Raw genomic sequence first — 18,529 nt, 5'->3', positions numbered from 1 at the left:
GTTTGCTCCCAGGAAGTTTGGTCCTGAATCAAATCAAGACCGCTGCTTGGGTTGCGCAGAACAAAAAGGAAAAGAGCCAGCCTTTCTAGGATGTCTAGTAGACGATACAGTGAATGTTACAGCGTTCGGTTATGCTAGTTCAGTCGTCACTGAACTTCGCGGTGGCAAATTTGAGATGCTTTTCCTGTGATACATGTCTACGCGTAATCTCTCTAGTCCTGTATGTACTTCAGTTGAATCTCTCGTCCTTCCTAAATAAATTTGCATAGGTTATTTCCTATCTTCGTGAGACAAAATTTCAATCCAGGCCGTTGTAGATGAGCAGAACACGTCACTGGGTATCCTCTCATCTGTAATAGCCGCTAGTTGTGAGCAATTACAAATGAGTTTTAGCTATATTGGCCTCTAGTCAGGGGCAGAACCAGAAAACACTAAAGTCTAGGGCTAAGTTATCGTGACGTTAATCATTTCTAAATTTTATATAATAATTTAACGTAATTTTATTGAGATTTTGACCATAAGCTTAGCACTCAGCCACTCAGGTCCTCACTGCTCCATATTTGCTTTCCGCCCCTGCCTCTAGCCGCTATGGATAATTGGTTAGAGAATCCCCAACAATTCATCTATTCCATTCTCTATCCTAAAAATAGAGAATGAAAGGTAAAGATTGAGCTCCAGTAGAATATCTATTTCATTGTCTATTTTTAGATGTCATCCATATTTAAAGAGAGAAACTCTAGATGTTCTCTCTTCATCCTCTAAAGAAATATTAAGAATGTTATATATAGATGATCTGCTGAAGTATAAAGAGATAGGATAAAACTGTTAGATGGTCATCCAAATAAAGATATATATGACCAAATTTAGATGATCTGTCGAAAATGCTCTTACATTATTGATTAATTCTCTGTAACGGTACTCCCAACCGTTACAAATGAGACTTTGCAGTCAATAGAGATAGGTCGGTATGTGCTAGTGCAGACTTAAGGGTAATTTAAAGTGAAATATAGACAATAAAAGGTGGTCCAATATACTATTTATTTATTTTTTTAATTGGTAGTAGAATACCTTTTCTACTAGTAGTAGGTCATTAAATTAACCATCGTATTTTTACTAATAGTAATATTGGTAATAGAATACTGCCATAGAGTCACTATAAGATTTAGATTAGCACAAATCTTGACCATCAGTGACTTAAAAAATGTAGCATGGCTTATTTGTGCTGGCTAAAACATAGGGCCGTGGTCTATTTCAGTTTTTAGATGGACGATAAAAGATCTGTTTAATGCTGTAAATGATAAAATTATCGACTATAAAGATAGAAATCTATTTTAGAATATTAAGATGATGAACTTTTATATATAATTTTTTTAAAAAAATACCGTTCGTAGTTCGGCAAGTGAGTACAAAAGCTGAGAAAAAAATCTAAGAAAAAATCAGATTAAGGAACGTAATCAGGTCTGACATCCTAGCGTTAGCCAGATTTAGTATGGAATTACAATATAAATGCAAACTTATGAGACATCTTCGGTCTCGGTCAACATTTTCGGAGCAACGCGCTTACGCGCGAGACAAGAAGCAACCCACCAACAACAATTGTTTGATTTAAGAAAATAAGAAAAAAAATCCACCAATATCTGATTAATCATGCTCACACGATGTACGTGCAGCTGAATAGATCAAGCACTAGCTATAGTACAACCACAACAAGATCTAGTTAAATTTGATTGATTATTGATGCTACTTCCTAGCACTAATTATTACCGGTAAGGGGTGATGGTACGCTAAACGATATATTCGTAAATGAAAAATAATTTATAAATAATTTTTTAGCGATATAAAAGATAAGATTGAAAAATAAACTTTGATAAAAACTCTTTACAATCAACTCTAAATTTAAAGTTAAAAATTAAAATTTTCGCTTATAAACCTAAGCAGAAACGAAAAGACCGAGGGTGAAGATCTGTAACCAGAAGTTATTGTATCTTAGCTAGGGAGTAAATCTCTTTCGATTCATGGTCAGAACTAAAACAGGTTATTTACTCAAAAGCTCAAAACTTTCCAGTGCATTCATGGAGATGGTGTCCTTTGCACGGCCGATCTGGCCCCACCAGATAGATCAACCATGCATGCAAATCATAGCAAAGCTTCAATGCCATGGCAGTGGGAATTTATGATTATTCTCCCATGATCCAAATCCTGCTCCCCCTCATCATTGCAATCACAGGCTAAAGTACAGCAATTAGGTTGATGGAGTTTTCATGGTAGTAATTATTAAGAGGCTATTTAGTTCCTAAAAATTTTCGACTAAAAACATTACATCGAATCTTTAGACACCTAAATAAAGTATTAAACATAGATAAAATGAAAAACTAGTTGTACAGTTTCATGAGAAATCGTGAGACAAATCTTTTGAGCCTAATTAGTACATGATTTGCCATAAGTGCTACAGTAACCTACATGCGCTAATGATAAATTAATTAGGCTAAAAAAATTCGTATCATGGTTTACAGGCCAGCCGTGAAATTTGTTTTTTCATTCGTTTCCAAAAACTTCTTTCAACATCCAGTCAAACGTCTGATATAACATATAAAAAATTTTTATTTCACCAACTAAACACCACCAGGTTCAGACCGCCCCAGATATATATTCATGGTGTTGTATACGTATAGGTTGAGTAGAGGACAGTATCATTGCCTCGCCTGTCAATACATGGGAGTACGTACTATTGCAGTACTGACGCTGTCGGCATGCGTATATACTACACTGTCAAAAAAAACTTTATTTTTTCTATGTCAAACATTGGATCATCCGTCGTATTCGAAAAATTTATAATTTTTTAAAATAATTAGTCATCAAATAATAATGAAAACATCAATAAAAATTTAAATAACATAAAGAGTCAAACATTATATCTAAAGATTGAAAATTAAACTTATTTTTGGGATGGATGAAGTATTTAAATTTAAGGCTCCCGCCTTGGATATACCACTCTTCTTTTATATGGGGATTATTTTCTATACAAAACATTTGTTTATAGATCTAGGGCAACGATATTTGAGGGGTCTAAATAAGTTAGATAAAACTTATTCTATGAAAATGCATTTGTAGAGTAATGGTTTTCCACCAATCACCTTATATTTAAATTTCTATCGATGGTACCTCATACATATCTCTTATTTCATACGGAGCATTTAAAAGTCATGTTTTGTTGTAACTAATTGCCTCTACAATATTAGAAATATACTTATATTAGGATAGATGGAGCAAATGATTTGATATACCACTCTTCTTTTATACGGGGACACCATTCATTATTTTCTATACAAAGCATTTGTTTATACGGTTCAATTAGTGACGGATCTAGTTAACGATATTTGAGGGTCTAAATAAATCAATAAAACTTTAGCCGATATTTACGTACATTGATGTTTGACATATTCTTTTAGAAGGGTCTTAGTGGAGATTCCTATACCTTTAACAGAGTAATGAGGGCTCAAGCCCTCTACCGCCCCGATCAAATGATATATTAGTATCTCGTATATCCGCCGTTCTAATATCTAATACCCGGCACAATCTAATGGCATAGTTTCTTATTTCTAAATTTTCGATTAATATATGGGAATATAATCTGTCCGAAGACAGAACTAACGGATGGCTCATTTTCAATCCCCTCCACCCTCAAAAAAGAAGGAAACGCATTCCGGAGTACGGTTTATTGGCAAACACCATTTTAAAAATATTAATTGTCTGTACATACCACTATAACACAACGAACTGTTATTATTGCTCCAGGACTTATTATATATGTTAAATAATCACTTCACGGTGAATAGATAGCCAATAAGCATCCAGGGATAAAACCAAATAATCTCTGAAATTGTCTACTCACGGAGTCACGATGCCTTCCATGAACATAAGAAACATAATGTAAAAAAAAACCTTATAAATCCTAATGAACCAAATCACAATATTTGTTGACGTAGTTCGTCCAAATTCTACCTCCGGATTAGACACCAACTATATGCGCTTCTTTGCTTCTCCCTAAACATAGCTCACAATTGATCAAGTAAAGTAAGCCACTAACCAAGTTTAGATTGTCCCACTTCTTGTTTGTACCACAACTGTAGGGATGGCCATGGTTGACCCACGGATATTTTAGAATCAACTCTAATTCAACTAAATAAACTAAATTTTATTTTTGGAGCTTTTTTAACATTATTGAAAAAGTACCTCAAGGTGCTATACTTTTCAAGGTGCTATATTTTTTAGTGTAAAAAGTATAGTACCTTGAGGTACCAAAATTTTATACTAAAATTCTTGGTACCTTGAGATACTTTTTAAAAATGATAAAAAAAATTTATTTTAGAATAAAACTTGGTTCATTTTGTTGAACTAGAGCTGGCCCTAAATTACTCGTGGGTCGACTCATGCACATCCTTACAACTGCACCCATTTATATCTCCACGCCATATATGTTGTTTCTCTAATAGTCACATCATGTGGCGTCCCTCGCAGGATTAAATAGAGTTTGGCACAAATTCTATGTATCTGTACCCTAAATATATGTTCAAGTTCCCTCCTAATCTAATAATAGTACCTATATATTCGACATGTACTGTTCTAAAACATCTGCACTAAGTTGAATTAACTAAGGCTCAAATGCCCTCTCTTTTTAACTGTGTGAGATAGAATTTAGGGTTGAGACCATAAGACATCCATAAATTTTTAATTGTGTGAGATAGAATTTAGAGTTGGAGACCATAAGACATCCACCTATATAATACTGTGGGTAGCCATGGTACCTATGGAGACATGGACGCATGGACCAAAGGAGGCCCTCCATTGAGGTCTCCTCCATCACCTTCACTGCCGCGTCGCATGCCCCCCTCTGAACTCTGAACAACACTAAAGCAGGATTGCTTTTGAGCTTTTTGATCAAACAAACTGCTACTAGACGCATGCAGCTCCACTCGCCACTCTTGCCTGATGGTTAAATCATGGAAAGAAAGAGTTTTTCTTTATATAGGGTCCGTCTAGTGATCAAATGTTTAAAAATTTTAATTCCACTAATCAAATCCGGTCACTGCCGTTGGATGATAATTTGAAGCCGTTGGATGATAATTTGAAGGCGTGCACGTAAGTCAAAAAGTCCATACACGTCCTCCTCCAGCCTCCTATGCATTATGCGCGTGTTTGATAAAAGAAAAAAATCAAATATTTGATCAGTAGCAAAAGTGGTCTTTATATATATATATGTAGTATGTATATAGACTACACCAAGTGTTTGGGCACTTTGACCGAAGATTTAGCAATAGAATTGATAATGCTTTACTCCAGTGATCCTCGTATTTGCTTGATGGATTTTTAGCTTTATGTATAGGCCAAATTTATACGTGTTAGGGAACTGTAAACTTTATAATAAGTGATTGTAACTTCATTGAAGTCAAGGCTAGATTCTTTTATCCATTATCTTAAAAAAATATAGACTACACGCCTGTAACCTGAACCTGAACCTGAAACCTGATGTTTCCACTAAGGAAAGCAACACCATCGCTGCTGATTCTGATAAGATACTGCTCCAGTCCAGGGCGCAATTGCGAAGCTCAGAAGTGCTCAACCAACTAGCAGCAGTACGACACCTATACATATAGTTTATTACCAGCACTGCATTTGTTTTTCTCTCTGAATTCTTGACACTGATTTGCGCAGCACATTGTTGGCGAAGATCCTGTGGTGGTAGCAGCAGCAGCCATCTGAGACTGCTTCCAAGATGGGGCTTTTTGCTGGGCCACCACCACCACTATGGTCGTCAATGGCGGGCACGGCAGGGTTGCCTGCCTGCCCACTGCCCAGGTCGAGTCCTTTTCGTCGTCGTCGTCGTTGCCGTCGACGAAACCATCAGTGCTTGCTTGCTCCGTTAGCTGCCATAGCGTAGTTTACTGAAGCTGCAATGCATTATGCATGCATGCAGCCATGCATCATATAGCTTAATTACCGCGCCACTGTGAAAATTTCAGGCGACAAAACTAACTAAAGGTCCATGATCTAATCATATCGCTGCTAGTAGTACCAGGCTGCTTCAGATTGACAGATCGAGCGTGAATTGATTTGGTCCTTCATGGAGTAGACGCAAGCATCCAATGAGAGACAGAGACAGAGAGAGAGAGAGATGCAGGTTAACGGCCAGCGATGTGATGGCCATGGCTGGCTGATGGAGAAATTTCTTGGGCCGTGATGCGTGGTGCCATTGCATGCAGATCGACGCAGGCAGGATAGTGGTGGAGAATGGATGCATGGGTCCCTGGAGTAGAGAGTGACTGGAGTGTCCCACTATAGTCGACAATGGAAAATGTCAATGCTTGATGTTCTGCTCCTCCAGCTTGTGTGGTGTGGTGTCTAGCCCTAGCGTTAGATCAATGATTGAGAAGAGGGAGATCATTTCGCCGTTTCAGGTTTGGCGAACACACATAATATTTTGATTATAACTTCAAATTCTTATTTTATTCACTTTTGCTATTGATCAAATGTTTGATTTTTTTTGTCAAACATGCAATGCATGGAAGAGTAGGGAAGGGCGTGTATGGGATTTTTTAAACTTGCGTGTATGCTTTTAGATTATCATGATTGATAGTAAACGAATTTGATCGATAGAATTAAAGTTTTCAAATATTTGATCACTAGGCGGACCCTATTTTATTTGCATAAATTTTGTTGAATAAGACAGATAATAAACATATGGCAAAAAGTGAAGGATGCCATCTACTTAAAGTACGGAGAGATTACCACGTTTCATACAGGACCTCGTAGGCTTAGATATGGGGAGGATGATCTGAATTTGGCTAATTCACTTAGGCCTCATTCGGTTCAGCTTGTCAGCTGATTAGTCGATAAATTAATACTGATAATTGAAACCCAAATTCTATGCTAAGCAATGCTAACGCAGGAAAGTTTCTAGACTAATCAAACTTTTCGAATTATACTACCTCCATTAGCTAAAACATAATGAGGCCTGCCAACCGGCAGTACCATTTTTTTCACCTATAAATCTCGAAGCACATTTGAGGTGCTTGATGTTCTTTAGGGAAGTCCTAAACAAGCTATAAATGTTAGCTTACCTAGCTAAGCTACAGGCCAAAGCGAAATGTCAAATGTCCCAACACATGAACTAGATATGGATGTTGGAGTGTCAGTGACCCACACCAAACACCATAATAAATCTACAAAGGTGAAAGGGAGAACATGCCATGGAAACTGTAGCCGAAGTAGATGAGTGAGTAGATGATAGGCCCTGAGACTGAGACATGGGCCCCAGCTGCCATGGGCCTGCAATGCATCGATCTCTTTACGATTATGGGCCAGCAAAAAGCTGCAAACTTCTCACGAAAAAGAAGAGGACTGATGAGATGAGGGGAGTGGGTAGAGTAGAGAGCCTTTGATTGATCCTACGATTGCCACTAATCTCTCCGGGGAGCAGTAGAACGCAGTAACCGATCTGGATTGCATCCCAAAAACTTTTTTTCAAAAACATCACATCGAATTTTTAAACATCTAAATAAAGCATTAAATATATGTGAATATTAAAACTAATTATGCAGTTATGGGAAAATCATGAGACGATTTTTTTAAGCTTAATTAGTACCTAATTAGCCATAAGTGTTACAGTAACCAACATGTGCGGATTAATTAGTCTCAAAGGATTCGTCTTGTGGTTTCTAGACGGAATCTAAAATTTATTTTATAATTAAACTACGTTTAATTAAATATGTGACCGTATATGTCGACGTGACATCTCTCAAAAAAAATTTCAAACTTAAACACGGCATGAATGAATGTATGATTGATTGATTGTTCTCCAGCTTAGCCTTTCTCACGTCTTTGCTTTCCTTTCTTCTTCTACACCAGCTCTCCTCGGTTCAGAGGCAGTGAAATCATATCAGGATCAGATTGCTGCAGGAGAAAATGAGCAGCCATGGCTACTGGCAGCTCAGATAAGATGGCCACACCCAGAGAGAGTTCATAATTGCAAGAGCAAGCTGTTTTGTATTCGGACTCCAACCATGGCTGGTGGTAGATGAATTCACGCCTTGGACGTCATCTCCTACCTTGTTGCTTGTCTCTCCAGATTTCAGAAGCAGGACTTGCAGAGGGCACATGCAGAGCTTCAGCTTCTACTGTGCCTGATGTCATGGGAGAACATAAAAAAACATGCTGCTGAAACCATCTGTCACATAGGTGACTGTAGTGTGCACTGTGGAGCTGGGTTTCTTCTGGCAGGAGTCACTGTGTAGCTGGTATGCCCAAGTGCAATACTGGCCTACAAGTTACAGAGCACTGTGCTCCAATCCCAGTAAAATAAACATCGCTTTGTTATCATAGCATGTCAAAATTTGCAAGCATAGTCATACATACTAGAGAACTCCACTCACCATTTCAGAGATCTTAGAAATGTTCTCTGATCATTCCAGACTTTTAAGACAACATATCCCTGAACCAATAAATACTTAACTGCAGATAGAATTAGCCGCAGCATATATTACAACACCGGATCACTCAACAGCTGCTATCTCGGGGAAATTATGAGATAGCTGGAACTAAGCCTTGGAATAGCCGCACTAAACCTAAATTCCATGCTAAGCAATGGACGTACACTAAGGAAAGTATGTCAGGCTTCTATCAAGGAAGTAGCCTCATGTCAATCAGCCAAGCTATCAAGGAAGCTTTGCAACTCCCTCAGGCCTTCCGCAGATATACTCCTCTGTACACGGGGCCTTGGAGCTGTTAGGACAGGAGGCGGCCTAGAGTTGAAGCAGATGACAACTACAGAAAGGTTGTCGCCACTCTTCCTCTTGATGGCCTCATCAACTAGTTCTTTACAGCAGGTAACAGGATCATTGTGCTCTTGGAGCTTCCGGCGGGCAAAATCTACCGCATTTTGGCTGCGGAATACGTCCCAGATCCCATCACAACCGATGATGAGGAATTCATCTTCCTCAGTGAGATTCCTGATCATCACCTCAGGCTCAGCGCTAAGAGGTCCAAGACCATCGCATGCCTTCATTCCTTCCATGTGCCAGTCCCCAATTGCCCGCGCAACATTAAGCTGCCCATTCAGGTAGCCATCATAAACATAACCACCAGACGCTTCAATGCGCACCTTCTCTCTGTTGCAAGATGGCTTGTGATCCCTGGACATTTCAATTGCCTTTCCACGACAACAAAGTACTGCTCTACAATCACCGGCATTTGCTACCAGGAGTGACCTATGAAACACTGAAAAATGATTAGAAGAAAGTTTGTCGTCTAAAGTACATAAACAGCAATATAGTTGAGACTGAAATAGAAAGAAAGAGCTACAGAATGGATTTAAAAGGGAACACAGTCCCATTTTTATGTACCAAAATCTATACTGCAATTGCTTTCATGAAAGGGAATAATGTAGCAAGTATAGTAGGCTACCATAGTTGCATGCTAACATTAACCATGGCCAACAAGATCATCGAAACAGAAGGAGAGAGAATTGTTCAGAAAGCAAAAAGGTTATATTTATCCATATAGTATAAAAAGGTGATATTTATACCATAAGAATACCAATGAAATTCGTACGATTTCAAAGAACAGAAACATGCAGTTAATCAAAGATAAAGAAATAACATATCTATTCACGAGAGATAAGTTTTGAAGCCCCTGGTTTTCATATGCATGCGCAAATAAGTGCATTGAATAATTAATTGCACATGGACGCAAGCAATGAAACATGAACTGTATTGCCATAACAGGAGAAATTTTGGCTCCTACTTTTGATAAGTAACCACCAACATCAAATGGTAGTTAAAAAGAGTGATGCAAGGAACTCAGAATAGCGCCTCTGTAGTTTCAAAAGTTAGACCAATACCTCCCAACCACGAGAGCAGCAAGAGCAGTTGTGCCAGATGCAAGAGAGGAGTTCATAGAGCAAGCATCTGCAAAAGCAGCATCTGTCTGTAAGAATGCTGAGGACAGAGCTTTCTCTATTTCCCTTGGAAAATCTTCATCCTCAATGATAAACCTTGCCAAATTGCTGCACACAAAGTCAGCAGCGTGCTTTCCACCATGCCCATCAAAAACCTAAAACATTAAAATCATATGAAGGGTATACATAGATAAAATACATGTCAAGCTCATGAAGGTACTCTCACAGGAGAGATTTTACTATGTCCAGTTATCACATGGCTAAAATTGGCTAACATATATATGATATATCACAAACATCGCGATCAAGATTGAGCCCTGAACACGATAGTAAAAAAAAACATACCCCATAAAATGCGCTGGGCCCATCTTCAAAACTCTCAAGTCCAAAATCTTGAATGAAGTTATCAGAACAAATAAAGACATCCTCCATTGTGCGCCTCAACCCAATATCAGCCCAACCTCCTGACCTTACAACAGGCACATATGCAGCAGCATCTATGCTTTCAAAAGTTTTCTCAGTTCCAGATTTGGTGCTGTTTGCAGGACTCCTCGCCTGCAAAACAAATGCCAAGCAACAAATAATTAACCATGATGCAGTGAGATTATAAATCTGTACTGTATACTCTTTCATTATGCTATCATGACCCAAGAAAGGTTTTTTTTTCATATTATTACTAGTTAAATACCCGTTCTATGCTATGGATTTTATGATGTGTTATCAAATTTTCTTATATGAAATAGTCACCTTAATTTGAATTTATATGTAGATATCAATCTATATTTAATTGGTTTTTAATATCAAGAAATTTGAGGGCTAAATTGTAAAACTGTAGTGAGGGTAGGTGGACCACCACTACTCCTTTTTATAGAAGTATAGATATCATACATACACTAACAATGTTGATCCAACAAAAGGTAAAATCAAACCAACCACCATTCCATATCATAAAAAGTCATATGCGTTCAGTATTTTTGACTATGAATATCAATCATTCGGCAGAAGGGGAGAGAACTGAGTAGAAGAAAGGGGGGGGGGGGGGGGGGAGAAGATAGCACGGAATAGAGGACAGACAAGGAGCAAGGGGAAGGGGTTGCAAGTCAAGATCCTGGCATCAACCCAGATGATGAACCATAACCCTCAAATTGGGACACTGAATCAGAGTGGAGGGTCGCAGCATTGACTGCCAAAAGGCTGTGCATATTGCTTGCAACTTACTACCATAAAAGAAGAGTAAGGTACATGACCGATCCTTAAACTTGTGGCGCGGTACCACTTAGGTCCGTAAACTTAAAAAATACACGTTTAGGTCCATGAACTTGTTTTAATGTACCATCCAGGTCCATGAACTTATTTTAATGTAGCATCCATGTCCATAAACTCGTTTTAACGTACCATCAAGGTCCATAATTTTAGACGTTAAAACAAGTTCATGGATCTAAATGTGCATTTTCTAAGTTTATAGACCTAAATGGTACCGCGCCACAAATTTAAGGACCGGCCATGTACTTTACTCATAAAAGAAATATTCCTGTCCTCAACCATGTGAGTTAAATGTGACAATATAATTTTTTCCACTCATTGTTCAAATAATGTGAGCTAGTGGAAATTCCAAAGCAACATGCAGGCATCAGGCACGTACGAATGGAAAAGTCAGTGCACATATTTTATTTTAGCTACTTTTTTACTGTAATGAGAATTGGGGCAAAAGAAACAGGCATGATATTTGTATCACCATGTCTAGCATCCACTGAAAAAAATAGGGTTTATGGTAGATCTAAAGGATTCACTGTTAATATCTAAAGAATACCACAGGTCCACAAGTATAGATTGATGAGCTTGAAATCAACATTTGTGGCAAAATTATGATATCAAGCCAATCATTGTTTTTAAACACCCTAGAAAATATAATTTAGAACAGCTTTTGCTGTTTTCAACCGTGCGAGGACGTAGATGGGCAATTACTATTCAGCAGAGACATCAAAGTACCTTTCCATTTATTTCATTTCAATAATGTTATGGGGCCATGTAGTCAGAACAGGGGGCGAAAGTACCAAAAGAGTTATGATACTTTCATGGCACATACAGTACCACATTACCAGTCTGATCCCCTCTTTACCCCTCACTTTTACAGTGCCCACGATTCATGCCCGGAGTTTTCTTCACTTGAATCTTTAGGCAACAATTTTTAAGGAAGAAATGCCCAATGAGACCAAAGTTATACCATAATATTCCCTATCTAATTCCGCAAAAAAATTTAGACCACGGAAACACACTGATAGTACAGGGCACTAACACAGTTTGTGAAAACATTCTAGGACACTTTCACCCCTTGCTCAATTTTTTTTCTGTGACACTCCGTGTTCAGTTATTTGATAAAATCAACCATTTCATAGAACCCAAGGCAGTCTTTAGCCAAAAAAAAAAAAAGTGGATCACAAGCATCTAAAACGGCTTGCTAGACTCCCAATACCCTGCTTCCACATAAACCGCACAGATCCAAACATCTTGCCCCCAGGTTGCAGCGGTACTGCTCAAGTACAAGGATGTACCAGCAATTTTCAGAGCCCGAGATTCCTTGTGCGCTCTTCCAATCCACAAATTAGACCCCCTCCATCGCCCATCACATCACGCCCACATTATCCCCAAATTCTCGACAGAAGAAAGCACCACCGCTCCTCGCCGTCGCAGCGAAGAAGGAATCGGGGACGCAACACACCCAACCAAGCACACCGAAAAGAGAGAGATTTGGGCGAGGGGCACTCACAAACGAGGCATGCCGCGCCAGCCCCGGCTTCCTCCCCGCCGCCGCCGCCGCCGGGATCGGCGGCCTCCCACCTCCTCCACCTCCGGCAAGCCTATGCTCCTCCTCCATCGCCGCGGAGAGCCTCAGAACCAGCGGGAGCACGGATCGAACTCGGGACGCGGGCTAGGGTTAGGGTTCCGATTTGGAGCTGCGTGCGTCGCCGCGAGCATACTGTGGAGTGTGAACAGTACGCGCGATAAGAGAGAAGGCTAAAATAAAAATAAAATAAAATTGATTAAAAAAATCAGGTGAGGGGTATTTCCGTAAATTTTGGGTGGTTTACACTAATCACGCCACGCTAATCTGGATTAAGGAGTTTGGTTTAATTTTGTGGGCGGAGTGATCCGGTGTGCGGGTCTCACGCTGTTTTGCCGGGCCGGTGTAAGCAGTGGACGGGCGGGCGACACGTGCCGTGGGACACGTGTCCATCCGGGAGAGCTGGGAGGGATCGTGGGGTGCACGTGACGATTGTTCCGGTCGTGTCATTGGTGTGTCAGCGTGTGGGATTGAGATATTTGAGATACCGTGGAGTCATTCGCCAGAGCTAGAGCAAATTACTCGTTAATACATCCGTCCTACAGTGTCTGTATTTTTAAAATTTCTGTATCCAATGTTGATCATTTATTTTATTTGAAAATTTTATAAAAAAACTTAAAAAACAGACATGAATAAAGTATTATTCATGTTTTATCTTCTAGTAACAATAAATATATTAATTGTAAAAATAATTCAAATAAGATGAAGAGTCATAACGTTATATCCAAAAATTAAAAAATAAACTTATTTTAGGACGGAGGTAGTATAAGTTTATAATTAAACTGGCATATATAATAAATTAGTTATAAGGTTAATTTAATATTTTTTAACCTAGGTATTATATAGAACTAGTTATCGTATAAGAGCCAATATTTTTTATTTTTTATTTTCTCTTTATTCTACACAAACTTATATTTTGGCTTGTGCCCTGTTTTTGTACTTTTTTTTTGCGTTCTTTTTTCCCAGTGAATTGGTAAGATCAGATGCGTAGCAGTATAAGTTATTTAATGTGTAAATGGTAGCATGTAGAGATGACAACGGGGAATTCACCGTCGGGATCACCACCGCGTACTCTTTTTTTGCATTCTTTTTTTTCAGTGAACTGGTAAGATCAGATGTGTAGCAGTATAAGTTATTTAATGTGTAAATGGTAGCATGTAGAGATGACAACGAAAAATTCACCGTCGGGATCACCACCGCGTCCCCGCCCCCACGGTGATAAAATTTTTCCGTCCACGTCCCCGTCAAGTGTGATGGGGGTTATATTTAACCCATCCCTATCACCGCGGAAAAAAAAATTCCCCGTGGTTTTCCCGTCCCCGTGCCATCGGGTCCGGCAAGTGTAGAGAACGACGTGCGTCAGCTTCAGCGAGCGGAGGCTGAAAGGGAGGGGCGGAGAGGGTGTTGTGTGTCGGCGAGGGCAGAAAGGCCGACGAGCGTCAGCGGGCGGCGGAGAGGGCAACACCGACGCGCGGAGGATAACAGAGAGGAGCAGTGCGCGTCGGCGGGAGCGAAGAGGCCAACGAGCGTCAGTGGGCAGCAGAGAGGGCGGCACCGACACGCGGAGGCTGGTGGAGAGGGGCGGCAGGCGGTGTCCGGTGGAGAGATGGAGAGGATAGGGATTTTGACATGGGCTTTGCTTTATATACCATAGTTATTGTGCTTTATTTTTTTGGCCAAATCATATATAAAGTCTATATTTGGTCCTTCCACAGTGTAAACGGGTCATCGCGGGGAACAGGGACAGGGAGTGGTGCACCATCCCAGCTCCCGCCATCCCCGATGTGGATAAGTTCTGTACCATTTTAGTTCACCATGGATGATAGATATTAACCATCCTCGTCGCCTAATGTGTGAATTCACCGTGAGAAATCCGGGATCGGGTCCCCATTGACTAGCATGTAAAATTTGGATATTTAGATTTGCATACAATAATGTTGTAGTCAAAGAAAGTTCACGTTCGGCGGTTGGCTTAGTAACATACACCGAAAACATAATAGTAGATTAACATATAATTAATTAATTATTATCTATAAAAAAATTAAAAAATAGATTGATATAAACTTCTAAAATAACTTTTAAGAATTTTTTGAAAAATAATACCGTTTATTGTTTTGAAAACATGCATGTAGAAAATAAGAGAATATAGGTTCACAGAAAGGTAATGTGCGGTGCCTACACTGGATCCAATTCCTTCCATGTGGCAGCTATTGATATTTTAACGAGGAAAGACGAGTGAATAGAAAGAAACGCAAATTAACTTACAAATTTCGTTGCAAGATCGGAGTATAAGGATTAATCAAAACAGGAGCAAATATGCTAGGAAAGAAAACAAAAAATATACATGATGAATGGTAAGCAAGTTTCGCAACAGACACCAACAAGTGTGTATCGTTTGCACCACTCATACTTGGGAAGTTTAGCCAGTCGGAGATGTTGTAACTCGGTGAGTATTGAAATCTCCTGCTCGAACAACCGTAATAACACATAAAGGAGGATTTTGTTTTCAAAATCAAATTCATTGAGTTTATTTGGGAAGGGGCTTTTGAAAATATATTTTAGGGTCACAAGGAGATAAAGAACTAAGATCTTTCGCATTATATATATCTAGATAAGCAACTCTCTAGTGCATTTTCTTTATAGAATTATACTACTAGTAGAAAAAAGATATTTTTTACTTTGTTAATTACTTGATTAGCATTATTTTGTAATTTTATTTTTTTTCAATAAAGATCACAATAAAAAGAACGATATTACCCCTTCAAATTTCTACTACACCTAATATTGTTGGTAGTATAATTTAATTATATCCGTCCGATAAAAATAGATTAACGGTATAGATTAATTCTACTAACAGTAAAATGCATAAGAGTCAACCCCTATCCCTATATAGATACACACAATCATCTCAGCAGTGGTTCAGCCATCCAAGGACAATTTTACCTCCACATATATACTCCATCCCCATTCGCATGTTTGATTTATTCACATGCAGAAAAACCCTGGTTTGATGATGGCCTGATGTGCTGTGACTCTGTGAGGATGTTACTACTGAATGTAATTGTGCAGTAGTACATTGGACCAGCTAAATTAGAGCAGTATTCTTTGAAGCGATATGGAGCTAGCAGCAAAGATGTATCATGTGTGAATCAGAATTGGTGGACAGAATGATCGGGCCAGAGACAACAGAATTTTATTTGCATCAGCAGGTCACAGCACAGAAATACTAGCTGGTACAGAATACAAATGTATTTCAGAGTAGTGATCCAGTAAACTCCTGCACAGTCATGACAAAATTCCGGTTCTGATTTCTTAACTGCAGCTGCAAGCAGCTCGGTCAGTTCCTGGGTTGGCCGGGTTAAGATTTCTGCACTGCAACTGCAAGCTCGATCATCAGTTCATGGATTGGTCCAGCTGAACCTTCTATTCTCTTTTTATGGTTCAGTTTCTGCACAGCTTTTTCTTCAGTGGATGAATTGTCCATGCAAAATTAATATGGATCATTCCCACTGCCGGCCACTGATTTCCACAGCCGCAATCACCATCTACCAAACCAAGCTCCCAATTTTGACAGCTAAAAGAACAACATTCAGCACCACTAAATGGAAAGGATGCGCAAAAGGAGACAGCAAAAGCCCAACAGAAATGACATAACGTGCTTGTATATTTGACCTTACAATGCATATCAATGGACAAACAAAGTCAACAACAGCAACAGCGACAACAACATCATCAACAACAACTACTGTAGCATGTATCATTGTATACACCCTTGCAAATTTGACACACAGCAAGGCGCTGGCAGTGACTGAAACCGAATCATGAAACGAAACTACAAACAGTAGCTGACAAAGCACACCGCCGGGGGTGCACGGCGCCTCCTCCCTTGGATCCTCGCCGTCGTCGTCCAAAAACCAAACCGGCGGGCCGTGATCCGGCAGGGAGCACCTGACCGAAAGAGAAAGCAAGTTCCTTTGTGGCCTGTACAGTACACACACCAATCTGGCTGATCGCTGATCCTACTACGGTATAGGTACATGCATGGAGGACCTGAACAGCCAAGCCTCTTCCACTGCACACACGTTCTGACAAACTAATTCAGACAGGCATAATAGTTGCACCGTTCTTGCTTGCACGCATGGGAGTGTCGATCTCGATCATCTCGATGATCGTCTTGGCGCTGTATCAAACAGGGCAGAATCGAAATGTCATTCACTGATTGATCGTTGCAGTTGCTAGCAGGCAATGTTCTTGGAATTGGGATCATCGTGGATTGAATATTCTTACATAAGTTGACGGCCTCGGAGCTCTTCATGAGACGGATCCGCTTGCAAGACTCGACGAACATCCTGCGTTTGTGTGGATGGATCAATCAGATTTGCGTTAATTTTGTTTTGGGTGAATTGATCGGCAAGAAGGCAAGAACTGATTGATTAATCAGGAGCGGTACGTATATGTCGCTTACTTCCATGGGACGTCTCCGACGAGCATCCAGTCGCCGTCCCTGTCCTCGTAGGTGGGCACGTACTCGGCGCCGGTGATGGAGTCGACGAGCTTGGTCGTGCCCTCGCCGTCGCCGCGGATGGCGAGGCAGGACGCGAACATGCCGTGGAGCGCGCGGAGGAGGGGCGCGTAGCCGCCGTGCGCCGCGAGGTCCACCTTGCGCAGGTACGGCGCGCCATCCACGGCCACCTTGACGAGCCTCGCGTCCTCGCGCAGCGCGTTTCGCCGGTACGCCCGCACCGGCGGCCACCCCACCGCCCTCGCCCTGGGGACACATACGCATAGATCGACGCGAGCCAGGTCAGAACCCCGGCCGGAATGCATCCACCATGTGTACAGCGATCGACCGAGAGAGAGGGATCAGGGAAGTGGAACTAATAGAAGGCTACGTACTTTGGAGACGGCGGCTTGTCGTGGTCGGCATGGGCGGCGCCGGCGCGCTTGCGTTCGGCGGCCGCGGGGTCGGCGGCGGCGGCGGAGGAGGAGGAGGAGCCGGGGAGGGCGAGGGTGAGCGCGGTGTCGTCGTAGTCGAGGCCCGACACGGGCGGGGACGAGTCGGCGGAGCTCGTCGACATCGGGTCCGTCCGGCCGGCTGCTGCTTCGCGGCGAACGGTGCGGCTGGCCGGATGGAATGGATCGGCTGCGCGGTCGCTGTCGGGGCGGGGGCGGGGGCGGAGGCGAGTGGTGGCGCGTCGAGCTGAGCTGCGGTGGTGGTGGTGGTGGGCGCGCGGATGCTTGCCTATAAAGATGCGCGCGGTCGGGGTGTGGGGCCCACCGCGCGCTCGGTTTGGCGCGTGTTGGCCGTTATCGTTTAGGGTCCTCGTAGAAGCGGAGAATTCTGCATCTCTGCGATAAAATGCTGTCCTCCTTCCTTGTTTTACTCCCTATTTTAGTCTATGATACGAACATGTTTAATTATATATTTTATTTTAAAATTGTGATGCCAATATAAAAATATAAGTAATAATTAAAATATATTTAGAAAAATCTAATCACAATAAAATAATGATAATTATGTGGTGGTTTCTAATAAGACAAGTAGTCAAATATGTATATGAAAACGTTATTTATTAAAATATGGAGAGATTAAAATGGTCTAATAACTAGCAGACCATCACCTCCATCGTTTTGTTTTTTTATAAAAATACCCAAACGGTATATTTACAAATAAAAAATAATATATGAATAAAACTTTTATATATATATGTTATTAACGATCGAAAAGTGAAGTT

At 40.7% G+C, this 18,529-nt stretch overlaps 2 protein-coding genes across 2 annotated transcripts; both read right to left on the bottom strand.

Moving 5' to 3' along the window:
- Positions 1 to 8,351: 8,351 nt before the first annotated feature.
- On the bottom strand, positions 8,352 to 12,941 carry LOC102709658 (probable protein phosphatase 2C 57). Its single transcript, XM_006657041.3, has 4 exons — positions 12,720 to 12,941; positions 10,298 to 10,507; positions 9,896 to 10,107; positions 8,352 to 9,263 (listed from the first exon to the last, which is right to left on the bottom strand). Exons 1-4 carry the CDS (start codon positions 12,825 to 12,827, stop codon positions 8,696 to 8,698), a joined length of 1,098 nt encoding a protein of 365 aa, XP_006657104.1. The 5' UTR covers positions 12,828 to 12,941; the 3' UTR covers positions 8,352 to 8,695.
- A 3,449-nt stretch (positions 12,942 to 16,390) lies between these two features.
- Positions 16,391 to 17,991, bottom strand: LOC102709379 (auxin-responsive protein IAA23-like). Its single transcript, XM_040525304.1, has 4 exons — positions 17,691 to 17,991; positions 17,260 to 17,562; positions 17,082 to 17,143; positions 16,391 to 16,974 (listed from the first exon to the last, which is right to left on the bottom strand). Exons 1-4 carry the CDS (start codon positions 17,870 to 17,872, stop codon positions 16,952 to 16,954), a joined length of 570 nt encoding a protein of 189 aa, XP_040381238.1. The 5' UTR covers positions 17,873 to 17,991; the 3' UTR covers positions 16,391 to 16,951.
- Positions 17,992 to 18,529: the final 538 nt, after the last annotated feature.

This window comes from Oryza brachyantha, chromosome 6 (assembly GCF_000231095.2).
Source record: "Oryza brachyantha chromosome 6, ObraRS2, whole genome shotgun sequence".
Taxonomy (NCBI): domain Eukaryota; kingdom Viridiplantae; phylum Streptophyta; class Magnoliopsida; order Poales; family Poaceae; genus Oryza; species Oryza brachyantha.
This window is presented reverse-complemented; position numbering and strand designations above follow the sequence as displayed.

Coding starts and splice junctions, on each gene's coding strand:
- LOC102709658 (XM_006657041.3), bottom strand. CDS start 12,827: ATGGAGGAGGAGCATAGGCTTGCCGGAGGTGGAGGAGGTGGGAGGCCG. Junction 10,508..12,719: donor TGGCGCGGCATGCCTCGTTT/GTGAGTGCCCCT, acceptor TTTGTTTTGCAG/GCGAGGAGTCCTGCAAACAG. Junction 9,264..9,895: donor GCTGCTCTCGTGGTTGGGAG/GTATTGGTCTAA, acceptor AGTGTTTCATAG/GTCACTCCTGGTAGCAAATG.
- LOC102709379 (XM_040525304.1), bottom strand. CDS start 17,872: ATGTCGACGAGCTCCGCCGACTCGTCCCCGCCCGTGTCGGGCCTCGAC. Junction 17,563..17,690: donor GACAAGCCGCCGTCTCCAAA/GTACGTAGCCTT, acceptor ATGTGTCCCCAG/GGCGAGGGCGGTGGGGTGGC. Junction 17,144..17,259: donor GTCGGAGACGTCCCATGGAA/GTAAGCGACATA, acceptor ACACAAACGCAG/GATGTTCGTCGAGTCTTGCA.